Source organism: Hypanus sabinus, chromosome Y (assembly GCF_030144855.1).
Source record: "Hypanus sabinus isolate sHypSab1 chromosome Y, sHypSab1.hap1, whole genome shotgun sequence".
NCBI classification, from domain to species: domain Eukaryota; kingdom Metazoa; phylum Chordata; class Chondrichthyes; order Myliobatiformes; family Dasyatidae; genus Hypanus; species Hypanus sabinus.
The window spans coordinates 479812-492100 of NC_082740.1; the positions used below are offsets into that span (position 1 = coordinate 479812).

Below are 12289 nucleotides of genomic sequence, written 5' to 3' on the forward strand. Positions count from 1 at the left end.
AAGAATAAACAATTGACATTTGGGCCAAGACTATTCATCAGGACCGGAAAGGAAGGGGGGAAATTCTATCCACCTTATGCCACCTATTATCTATTTTGCCTTCCTTCCCCCAGCTTCTTATTCTGGCTTCCTCCGCCTTCCTTTTCCAGTCATGATAAGAGCTTCTTCCGTTCCTCACTGTGGCTCCCCTTTACTTGTTTCTTCTCACCCTTTTCATCTCTTACTAGGGCTTCTTCCCTTTCTCTGTGGTCCACTCTCCTATCCTATCAGATTCCTTACCCTTTCCTCTTTACACTTACCACCTCCCAGTTTCTGACTTCATTCCTCTTCACCCCCCCTCCCGTTTCACCCATCACCTTAGTGCAACTTTCTCCCCCTCCACTCACCTTTCTTTCTAGTCTTGTTGAAGGGATATGGCCCGAAATGATGATTTCATTCATTTCCGTAGATGCTGCCTGACTTGCTGAGTTCCTCCAGCATTTTATGTGTGCTCTCTGGATTTTAAGCATCTGCAGAATCTCTTGTGTTCTATGATTTAGTTACAGATTTTGTTATTCTTGCTGTGAGCTTACTAGAAACTGAAAGAATGAAATACAGCTTCATCTTTCTTGAATAACTTGGATATTGCTTTGAAACATAATGGTTTTTCTTTAGGTATAAAACCCTTTCAGTGCGACAGATGTGGGAAAAAGTTCACAAGAGCATACTCCTTAAAGATGCATCGTCTGAAGCATGAAGGCAAGCGATGTTTCCGATGCCAGATTTGCAGTGCAACATTTACTTCCTTTGGGGAATATAAACACCATATGCGAGTTTCAAGACACATTATCAGAAAGCCAAGGATCTACGAGTGCAAAACATGTGGAGCCATGTTTACTAATTCTGGAAACCTAATTGTGCACCTGAGGAGCCTGAACCATGAAGCATCTGAATTAGCTTCCTATTTCCAGAGCAGGTATGGCCCTTCTTTAATGTATCTTCTTTAAAATTAAAAAAATGCCACATCCCTTTGCTTGAATAATTTAACCTACACTGGTTAAACAGGTAAAAGTTGATGATGATTAAAAGTTTGACATTATGAAATTATTTCTTAGGAGTGCTAAAAAAATGAGAGGGTCCAAAATTATATTCTAATAATAAATCTAGTAAGAAATTGAAATGGTGCATAAAGGTTAGTTTGAGTTGGAAGTCATTAGTTCGAGAGGTTTTGAAGTGAATGGCTTTAATGTTAGGTAAGGTGCTGCAGGAATTTGAATAATGAGTTTCATGTGGTGCTTAAACATCAGTATGATGACTGCACGAAATGGTCAGTTTCTGTGCTGTACATCTTCACCGCATTACACTGTGCATTTCTGAGGATGGTAGGTAAACCAGAATTTTATTTAAGTCTCTTTAGCAATTCCTAAGTGCTTAATTATTGAAATGGTTTCACATTTATCCTATTTGTGAAGCAAGTTTAGTGCAAATCATTCTATAATAGGGATCTTTATATAAGTAGACTTTACACAAGTTTGAACTAGTGATTATTTTGTCCTGAGCACCTAATATAATTATGCTTTTTTGTATAAGTTTGATTTGCATTTTGATATGTTTAGATCTGAAATCAAGGATGAAGACACTCAATTATCTCTTCATGTTTAATGCTCTGGATTGTCTTCTCCTTTTAAATGTTTTTCAAATCTTGCCCCAGATTAAAAAATTGGAGAATTAAAAATAAGTAGCAAGAACTGGATGAAATACTTAACAACTGTGACTATAGTGTCATAAAATTCCACTATTGGCCATTTTTGGACCATTATGGCTGGCAGTAATTGTTCTTGGTAGGTGGTAATGGTAATCTTGACAATCTGGCTCTCTACCAGAGGTCTTTAGGTTCAGACCCAGGAAATAATTGTCAAACACAGTTTACTTAAAAGTGCATACTGTTCATCAGCAAGCCTGTGTTCTCAGTTGAACTACAGAGCCCCAGTCACGGACCCTGGAAAAATCAGCAACCCAAGTGATCTCAGAATATCTCTGGAGCTGTTGATATACATTGTTAAGTGACAGGAAGGTGCTTGGCTTGGTAACTACAATACAAGTGCTTAAGGTTACAAGTATAGATAGTAATAGCTTAGTCATGATTGCACGTTTGATGTGTCCTTGGTATGTCCATTTCAGAAGTCCTTATAGCTTGACTGCCATCGGAGTGGTCCGTAACACTTGGCAGGGTAATTTCAGTGAGGCTCCAGCTTCTTTCTAAGATGGTTTTTTTACCAGAACAAAGTCTCCTGGGTGAACTCAATGTTCATTTTCCAGTTCCTCTCCTTCTCGGTCGGCCTTCTTCACCTGCAAGTGCAACACAAGGAGAGATTTGATTAGTGCCAGGATATAATCTATAATTTAATTCGACATTTGATTCATAGACTATTTCGGGTGTCGACAAACCATGTCTGGTCCGATAATGAGTTTTCATCTGGAACTACATCGGTAGTACCTTGAGCTAATTTTGACCAGTTTCTTGTCCAAGTTTAGCCAATTTGTCAGTGTCCCATTATTCCTTTCAATCAAGTCGGTGGCCTGTGGTCTGTGGGGGCAATGGAATGTCAGTTTAATACCCAGAGCCTGGCATAGTTGGATATTAATCTCATCCACAAAATGAGGGCTGTTGTCAGATACAGCTTCCTCTGGTACCCCAAATCTGGAAATACACCATTGTATCAGCTTTATTATCTATGGTGGGATATGCTTCAATCCATCTTCTAAAAACATCAAGGATTACAAGACAATACTTATAATAGTGAATGCGTGGTAATTTGTTCAAATCCCAAGTTGTAATTGGCAGAAAGGGTATCATGGCAATGGAGTATTTCCCTTTGGACATGGGGTGCCTTTTCCTGGGTTATGTTCTTGGCATATCAGAAATTGTCTGGCAACATTCTATGCTACTTTCTCCAGGTCCAGGCTCACCATGACTCTAAACATTGCCTTACCATTCTCTGCAAGCACACAATTGCTGGTGGAACATAACAGGCCAGGCAGCATCTATAGGAAGACATGCAAACAAGCTGGATGAACTCAGCAGGTCGGGTAGCATCTGTTGAAAGGAGCAGTCAACGTTTCGGGCTGAGACCCTTCGTCAAGACTGAAGAAGGAGGGGGCAGGGGCCCTGTAAAGAAGGTGGAAGGTGCCAGGTGAAAAACCAATCAGAGGAAAGATCAAGGGGTGGGGGAGGGGAAGCAGGGAGGGGACAGGCAGGAGGAATGTAAGGGGAAAGCACTATGGGTAGTAGAAGAAGGCAGAATCATGAGAGAGGTGATAGGCAGCTAGAAGAGGAGAGAGTGAAAGTGGGATGGGGGAAGGGAGAGGAAGGGAATTATTGGAAGTTGGAGAATTCGATGTTCATAAAAAAGGGACTGGAGACTACCCAGACGGTATATGAGGCATTGTTCCTCCAACCGAAGTTTGGCTTCATCATGGCAGTAGAGGAGGCCATGTATGGACATATCCGAATGGGAATGTGAAGGAGAGTTGAAGTGAGTGGCAACCGGGAGATCCCACCTCTTGTGGCGGATGGACGTGCTTGACAAAGCCGTCCCCCAGTCTGCATCTGGTCTCACCGATCTAGAGAAGGCTGCACCAGGAGCACCGGATGCAGTAGACTCATAAGTGAAGTGTTGCCTCACCTGGAAGGACTGTTTGGGGCCCTGAATGGTGGTAAGAGATGAGGTGTAGGGACAGGTGAGGCATTTAACACTTCCAGGGATAAGTGCCAGGTGGGAGATCTGTGGGGAGGGACTTGTGGACCAGCCAGTCGTGGAGGGAACGATCCCTGTGAAAAGCAGAGGGAGTAGAGAGGGAAAGATGTCCTTAGTGGTGTGGTCCTGTTGAAGGTGGCAGAAGCTGCGTATCATAATATGCTGGATCCTGGGGCTGGTAGGGTGATAGTTGAGGACAAGGGGAACATGGTCCCTGTTGAGGTGACGTGAGGATGGGGTGAGGGCCAAAGTGCAGGAAAAGTCCCAACCGCTTCATTTTCACCATGGATGTCCAATCCTTATACACTTCTATTCCCCATCAAGAAGGCCTCAAAGCCCTCCGTTACTTTCTGAACAATAGACCTCACCAGTTCCCCAACACCACCACACTCCTCCGGTTGGTGGAACTGGTACTCAACACTTAATAACTTCTCTTTTGGCTCTTCCCACTTTCTTCAGACCAAGAATGTAGCTATGGGCACTCTCATGGGCCCCTGCTATGCCTGCCTCTTTGTGGGCTATGTGGAACAGTCTATGCTCCAAATCTATACTGGTACTGATCCTCAACTTTTCCTTTGCTACATTGACTACATTGACTACATTGGTGCTGCTTTCTGCACCCATGCCGAGCTCATCAATTTCATCGACTTTGCCTCAAACTTTCACCCAGCCCTCAAATTCACTTGATCTATCTCGGACACTTCTCTCCCCTTTCTCGATCTCTTGGTCTCCATCTCTGGAGATAGACTGTCCACTGGCATTTTCTATAAAACCACTTACTCCCATAACTACTTTGATTGTACCTCTTCCCAACCTGCCAAATATTTCCTATTCCCAGTTCCTCTGTCTCCGCCGCATCTGCTCCAAGGATGAGGCCTTCCGTTCCAGGACATCCCAAATGTCCTCTCTTTAAGAATCATGGTTTCCCAACTGCTATCATCAATGATGCCCTCACCCGTATCCCCTCCATTTCCTGCACTTCGGCCCTCACCCCATCCTCCCGTCACCACAACAGGCACCGTGTTCCCCTTGTCCTCACCTATCACCCCACCAGCCTCCGGATTCAGCATATTATCCTCCGCAACTTCCACCACCTTCAGCAGGACTCCACCACTAAACTCATATTTCCCTCTCTACCTTTCTCTGCTTTTCGCAGGGATCGTTCCCTCCACGACTGCCTGGCCCACACGTCCCTCCCCACAGATCTCCCACCTGGCGCTTATCCCTGCAAGCGTAAGTGCTACACCTGTCCCTACACCTCCTCTCTTACCACCATTCTGGGCCCCGAAAAGTCCTTCCAGGTGAGGCAACACCTCATTTGTGAGTCTGCTGGAGTTGTCTATTGCATCTGGTGCTCCGGGTGTGCCCTCCTCTACATCGGCGAGACCCGACGCAGATTGGGGGACCGCTTCATCGAGCACTTCCGCTCCATCTGCCACAACAGACAGGATCTCCCGGTTGCTACTCACTTCAACTCTCCTTAACATTCCCATTCGGATATGTCCATACATGGCCTCCTCTACTGCCATGATGAGGCCAAACTTCATATGAGGAACAACACCTCATATACCGTCTGGGTAGGCTCCAGCCCCTTGGTATGAACATCGAATTCTCCAACTTCCGGTAATTCCCTTCCCCCATCCCACTTTCACTTTGTCTCCTCGCATTAACCCTCCTACTACCCATAGTACTTTGGGTCCTTATATAATATTCCTCCTTCACCTCTCCTACCCCTTGATCTTTTCTCTGATTGGTTTTAAACCTGGCACCTTCCCCCTGCCCCCCCCACCCTCTTTATGGGGCCCCTGCCCCAACTTCTTCATTCCTGACGAAGGGTTTTGACCCGAAGCATTGACTGCTCATTTCAATGGATGCTGCCCGACCTACTGAGTTCATCCAGCTTGTTTGTACGTCTTGATCTGACCACAGTATCTGCAGTGTACTCTGTGTTCAGCATCTATAGGAAGAAGCATAGTCGATGTTTCGGGCCGAGACCCTTTGTCAGTAAGAGATTTGAAAGTGGGAAGTGGAGGGGGAGATCTGGAATGATAGGAGAAGACCGGAGGGGGTGGGGTGAAGCTGAGAGCCTGAAAGGTGCTATAGTTAACTCAAAGTTATTGGTCATGATTAACTGGTCGTAGTTACCATGCCCAAATGCCCAAATCCAGTGGTGAATTGAGTCTGATCAGTAGGAGTAAGGGCAGCCATAGCCAGAGGGAACAAATCTTTGGAATATAGAATCAGGACAGTTCTTAAATAACTACCAAGTCCTTGGGGTTGACCTTTTTGTCAGGTGTGGCATTCAGAATACCACTGAGTTCAGGAGGGGTCCAGGGATTATGGATTTGCAAAGTAGGTGCTTGTCCTGCCACTCCAGCTTGTGGGTTAGAAACGGAACTCACGAGCAATTGACACCAAGTCTTATTGGTCCCGGTGATACCAATGGCCCTTGTTCAGGGGTCCAGTCTGACTGCGCGTGAGGGCAGAAATGGATATTGGTCTTTCCAACCATTCTGGAGGAACTACATTGGTCAGTGGTGATACAGTGATTGTCAAGTCAAGTCAAGTACCTTTTTATTGTCATTTTGATCACAACGTACATAGTTAAAAACTAGACAGTGTTTTTCTTTTTTTTGTACTTTATTTTTTTATTGAAGTTCATCATCAAACAAACATTTCCGTAAGGCAACACACACAAAATGCTGGTGGAACACAGCAGGCCAGGCAGCAGGTATAGGGAGAAGCGCTGTCGATGTTTCAGGCCAAGACCCTTTGTCAGGACTAACTGAAAGGAAAGATAGTAAGAGATTTGAAAGTAGTGGGGGGAGGGGGAATTGCAAAATGATAGGAGAAGACCAGAGGGGGTGGGATGAAGCTAAGAGCTGGAAAGGTGATTGGCAAAAGGGATACAGAACTGGAGAAGGGGAAGGATCATGGGACGGGAGGCTCCGGGAGAAAGAAGTGGGGGGGAAGCATCAGAGGGAGATGGAGAACAGGGAAACAACTAAATATGTCAGTGATAAGGGGAGGAGGGGCATTAACGGAAGTTAAAAGTCAGTGTTCACGCCATCAGGTTGGAGGCTACCCAGCCGGTATATAAGGTGGTGTACCTCCAGCCTGAGTTTGGATTCATCTTGACAGTAGAGGAGGCCATGGATAGACATATCAGAATGGGAATGGGACGTGGAATTAAAATGTCCACTGGGAGATCCTGCTTTTTCTGGCGGACTGAGCGTAGGTGTTCAGCGAAACGGTCTCCCAGTCTGTGTCAGATCTCACCAATATATAAAAGGCCACACCAGGAGCACCAGACGCAGTATACCACACCAGCCGACTCACAGGTGAAGTGTCACCTCACCTGGAAGGACTGTCTGGGGCCCTGAATGGTGGTGAGGGAGGAAGTGTAAGGGCAGGTGTAGCACTTGTTCTGCTTACAAGGATAAGTGCCAGGAAGGAGATCGGTGGGAAGGGATGAGGGGGAGGAGTGGACAAGGGAGTCACGTAGGGAGCAATCCCTGTGGAAAGCAGATAGAGGGGGGGGAGGGAAACATATGCTTGGTAGTGGGATCCCATTGGAGGTGACAGGTTACGGAGAATTATACATTGGACCTGGAGGCTGGTGGGGTGGTAGGTGAGGACAAGGGGAACCCTAACCCGATTGGGGTGGTGGGTGGATGGGGTGAGGGCAGATGTGCGGGAAATGGGAGAGATGCGTTTGAGAGCAGAGTTGATGGTAGAAGAAGGGAAGCCCCTTTGTTTGAAAAAGGAAGACATCTCCTTCATCCTGGAATGAAAAGCCTCATCCTGAGAGCAGATGCGGCGGAGACAATAGAATTGCAAGAAGGGGATAGCGTTTTGCAAGAGACAGGGTGGGAAGAGGAATAGTCCAGGTAGCTGTGAGAGTCTGTAGGCTTATAGTAGATATCAGTAGATAAGCTGTCTCCAGAGATGGAGACAGAAAGATCAAGAAAGGGGAGGGAGGTGTCGGAAATGGACCAGGTAAATTTGAGGGCAGGGTGAAAGTTGGAGGCAAAGTCAATGAAGTCGACGAGCTCAGCATGCGAGCAGGAGGCAGCGCCAATGCAGTTGTTGATGTAGCGAAGGAAAAGAGAGGGACAGATACCCGTATAGACTTGGAACATGGACAACAAAAAGGCAGGCATAACTGGCACTCATATGGGTGCCCATGGCTACACCCTTGGTTTGGAGGAAGTGGGAGGAGCCAAAGGAGAAATTATTGAGAGTAAGAACTAATTCTGCTGGACGGAGGAGTGTGGTGGTAGAGGGGAATTGGTTAGGTGTGGAATCCAAAAAGAAGCGAAGAGCTTCAAGACCATCTCAGTGGGGGATGGAGGTATGTAGGGACTGGATGTCCATGGTGAAAATAAGGCAGTGGGGGCCAGGGAACTTAAAATCATTGAAAAAATTCAAAGCGTGAAGTGTTACAAACATAGGTGGGAAGGGATTGAACAAGTGGGGGGGGGATAAGACAGTGTCAAGGTATGCAAAAATGAGTTCGGTGGGGCAGGAGCAAGCTGAGACAATAGGTCTACCTGGACAGGCAGGTTTGTGGATCTTGGGTAGTAGGTAGAAATGGGATGTACGGGTGTGGGAACTATGAGGTTAGTGGCAGTGGATGGGAGATCCCCAGAGCTGATAAGGTTGGTGATGGTATAGGAAACAATGGCCTGGTGCTCCTTAGTGGGGTCATGATCAATAGGTAAATAAAAGGAGGTATCAGAGAGTTGTCACTGTGCTTCGGCCAGGTAGAGGTCAGTAATATATTACAAATCTCCACAAAGTATTTATATGAGGTATACACTTATAGAAAAGAGTGGAAAGAAAAAACTAGCAAAAGGAAAGAACTATGTACAGGTAGGGAGTGATTTTTTTTTACAACAGATTCATTGATTTGTGAGAATAAAATCAGGCCTATGAGGCATTATGTAGTTAAACCATTTTTCCCAGTATGAATCAAATTGGATAAAATTCTCTTACGTTTGATTGGATTTAATAGCCCATTGACATACAAAGAAATGAATTTTACCTTATCTTTAGCCAGCTGTATTTATCTGTCAGTGTATCATTGAAGTTAGAATAAAACTTAATCGATCTACTCCCTGAACAAATAAGAACCAACAAACGCAAATAATAACAAAAATGGCAAAGAACGTGTGATTCCAAGGCTGAGGACTCTAGTAAATGACCCTTCGTTGAACTAGAGGAAATATCTAGCTGTGGGGGATAACTCCTATTTGTGAGTTGAGGGCCCCCATTGCAATATTCGTAAAAGTCAGTGAAAAAATTCAAATTCTCGGCCTCCTCCCATCTCCTGCCTTCTCGATTCTCACACTATTTCCCAAGCAGAGCGGGATAATTCCTCAGCCAGGTTTTCCCTTGTTTTGGTCATGCTGACAGGCAACCCTCTGGCCTACATGTCTGTAGTCGCCTCTTCCATTGTCTGGTACAAATGCGTCCCGTTGTCATAAAACACTTGAAGTTTAGCAGGGTACGGAGTTTGAAATCTAATCTTTTTTTGCTTTAGTATTCACTTTACTTCAGAGTATTCTTTAAGTTTCTGCCGGACCACGGAGGGGGTGTAATCTTGGTCGAAATATATTAATTTGTCGTCGAAAAACACTCTCTTCTTACCCCAGGCCCTTCGTAGAATCACCACCTTGGTGCTGTACCAACGGAATTTAATTATTATTGAAGCTTGGCTTTCTGTCCCCGGTAGGTTTCGGGACGAGCGCGTGGTGGGCTCTTTTTGACTTCCAGCTTCATAGCTGAGGGAAGATCCAGCATGTCCCGCAGTAACTTATCGACAAACTCTATCATAGATGAGCCCTTCGCTCCTTCAGGAACGTTGTAGATTCTGATATTTTTCCGCCGTGATCTTCCCTCCAGGTCAAGCAGTTTACCTTCTTGGTGATTTAGTATTTTTATTTATTCAGTATCCGTTCCATGTTTTGAACACGATCTTCCACCTTCTCAATGTGAGTCTCTGCCACTGCTATTTTTTGATTGATGTTGGCGAGCTCTGACTTAATATCACAGAGCTGCTGCTTTATTTCTTTCTGGACCTCCATTATTTCTTTCAGGATTTCAAAGATACTCGCCGCTTCGCCAAAGCAAGGCCCAGCGGCCACCTTGCTAGCACATGGTCAGGTAGGAGAGTCGCTCGCTGCACTCCTCTCGGACGCAGGCTCCGCTGTGTCGCTTTTTTTATTTCCATTTCTTTTTCCCCATTCTTACCCCTCTTCAGTTCAAATATTTTTTGAAAAATATTATATTTGATGGGTTAACGGGGCTTAATACATGTTTTTCCGGAGGAGCTAGTGAATTAAGCTGCCATTCTCAACGATAACATCACCGGAACCTCTAGACAGTGTTTTTCTGGACCATGGTGTACATGACACATTACAAAAGTTAGACTGAACTACGTAAAAAACAACACAGAAAAAAACTACACTAGACTACAGACCTACCCAGGACTGCATAAAGTGCACAAAAACAGTGCAGGCATTACAGTAAATAAGACAATAGGGCAGTAAAGTGTCAGTCCAGGCTCTGGGTATTGAGGAGTCTGATAGCCTTGGGGAAGAAACTGTTACATAGTCTAGTTGAGAGAGCCTGAATGCTTTGGTGCCTTTTCCCAGATGGCAGGAGGGAGAAGAGTTTGTATGAGGGGTGCGTGGGGTCCTTCATAATGCTGTTTGCTTTGTGGGTGCAGCATGTAGTGTAAATGTCCATGATGGCGGGAAGACAGACCTGGATGATCTTCTCAGTTGACTTCACTATCCAATGCAGGGTCTTGCAATCCAAGATGGTGCAATTTCCGAACCAGGCAGTGATGCAGCTCCTCAGGATGCTCTCAATACAACCCCTGTAGAATGTGATGAGGATGGTGGGGAGTGCGGGGAGATGGACTCTCCTCAGCCTTCGCAGAAAATAGAGATGCTGCTGGGCTTTCTTTGCTGTGGAGTTGGTGTCGAGGGACCAGGTGAGATCCTCCGCCAGGTGAACACCAAGAAATTTGGTGCCCTTAACAATCTCTACCGAGGACCCATCGATATTCAGCGAGGAGTGGTTGCTCCATACCTTCCTGAAGTCAACAACTATCTCTTTGTTTTGTTCACATTCAGAGACAGGTTGTTGGCTCTGCACCAGTCCATTAGCCACTGCATCTCCTCTCTGTCAGCTGACTCATCGTTCTTGCTGATGAGTCCCACCACCATTGTGTCATCGATGAACTTGTTGATGTGGTTCGAGCTGTGTGTTGCAGCACAGTCGTGGGTCAGCAGAGTGAACAGCAGTGGACTGAGCACGCAACCCTGAGGAGCCCCCGTGCTCAGTGTGATGTTGTTGGAGATGCTGCCTCCGATCCAGACTGACTGAGGTCTCCCAGCCAGGAAGTCTAGGATCCAGTTACAGAGGGAGGTGTTCAGGACTAGTAGGCTCAGCTTTCCAATCAGTTTCTGAGGGATGATTGTGTTGAATGCTGAACTGAAGTCTATGAACAGCTTTGGAGCATATGTGTCTTTTTTGTCCAGGTGGGTTAGGGCCAGGTGGAGGGTGGTGGCAATGGCATCATCTGTTGAGCGGTTGGGATGGTACGCAAACTGCAGGGGGTCCAGTGAGGGGGGCAGCAGGGTCTTGATGTCCCTCATGACGAGCCTCTCGAAACACTTCATGATGATGGATGTGAGTGCAACGGGACGGTAGTCATTCAGGCAGAACACAGAAGACTTCTTCGGCACAGGGGCAATGGTGGCGTCCTTGAAGCACATTGGAACAGTGGCGCTGCTCAGGGAGATGTTGAAGATGTCAGTGAGAACATCTGCTAGCTGGTCTGTACATCCTCTGAGCACTCTACCAGGGATGTTGTCTGGTCCAGCAGCCTTCCGTGGGTTGACCCTGAACAGGGTTCTTTTCACTTTGGCCATGGAGAGACACAGCACCTGGTCATTTGGAGGAGGGGTGGACTTCCTCGCCGCCACGTCATTTTCCGCCTCAAAACAATTGTAAAAGTTATTCTGCATATCTGGGAGGGAGAATCCACCTGCACAGTCAGGTGATGTTGTCCTGTAATTGGTGAAGTCCTGGATGCCCTTCCACATACTCCACGTGTCGCCGCTGTCCTGGAAGTGGCTGTGGATTCACTGGGCGTGTGCACGCTTTGCCTCTCTGATGGGTCCGGACAGTTTGCCCCTTGCTGTTGTTAGAGCTGCCTTGTCGCCTGCTCTGAAGGTGGAGTCGCGTGACCTCAGCAGCGTGTGCACCTCCACGTCATCCATGGCTTCTGGTTGGCACGTATAGTGATGGTCTTGGACAGAGTAACATCATCTTGCAGATGTAGCTGGTCACTGATGCTGTATACTCCTCTAAGTTGGTATAGTCGCCATCGGTTGCAGCCTCCCTGAACATGTGCCAGTCAGTGAGCTCAAAGCAGTCTTGAAGAGCAGAGATGGGTCCTGCTGGCCAGGTTTTCACCTGCTTCTGAACTTGTCTGGAGTGCCAGATGAGTGGTCTGTATGCTGGGATTAGCATAA

At 46.3% G+C, this 12289-nt stretch overlaps 1 protein-coding gene across 4 annotated transcripts in view; it reads left to right on the forward strand.

Annotated features, from left to right (window-relative positions):
- Positions 1-12289, forward strand: part of LOC132385328 (zinc finger and BTB domain-containing protein 44-like) — a 41002-nt gene that overhangs the window by 14277 nt on the left and 14436 nt on the right. For 3 of the 4 annotated variants that reach the window (XM_059957346.1, XM_059957344.1, XM_059957347.1), the window contains one exon: positions 655-955. In XM_059957346.1, coding sequence (XP_059813329.1) covers positions 655-955 — 301 coding nt within the window. Of the gene's footprint in view, positions 1-654; positions 956-9838; positions 9906-12289 lie in introns of all 4 variants that reach the window. The other variant, XM_059957345.1, reaches the window with a different exon arrangement.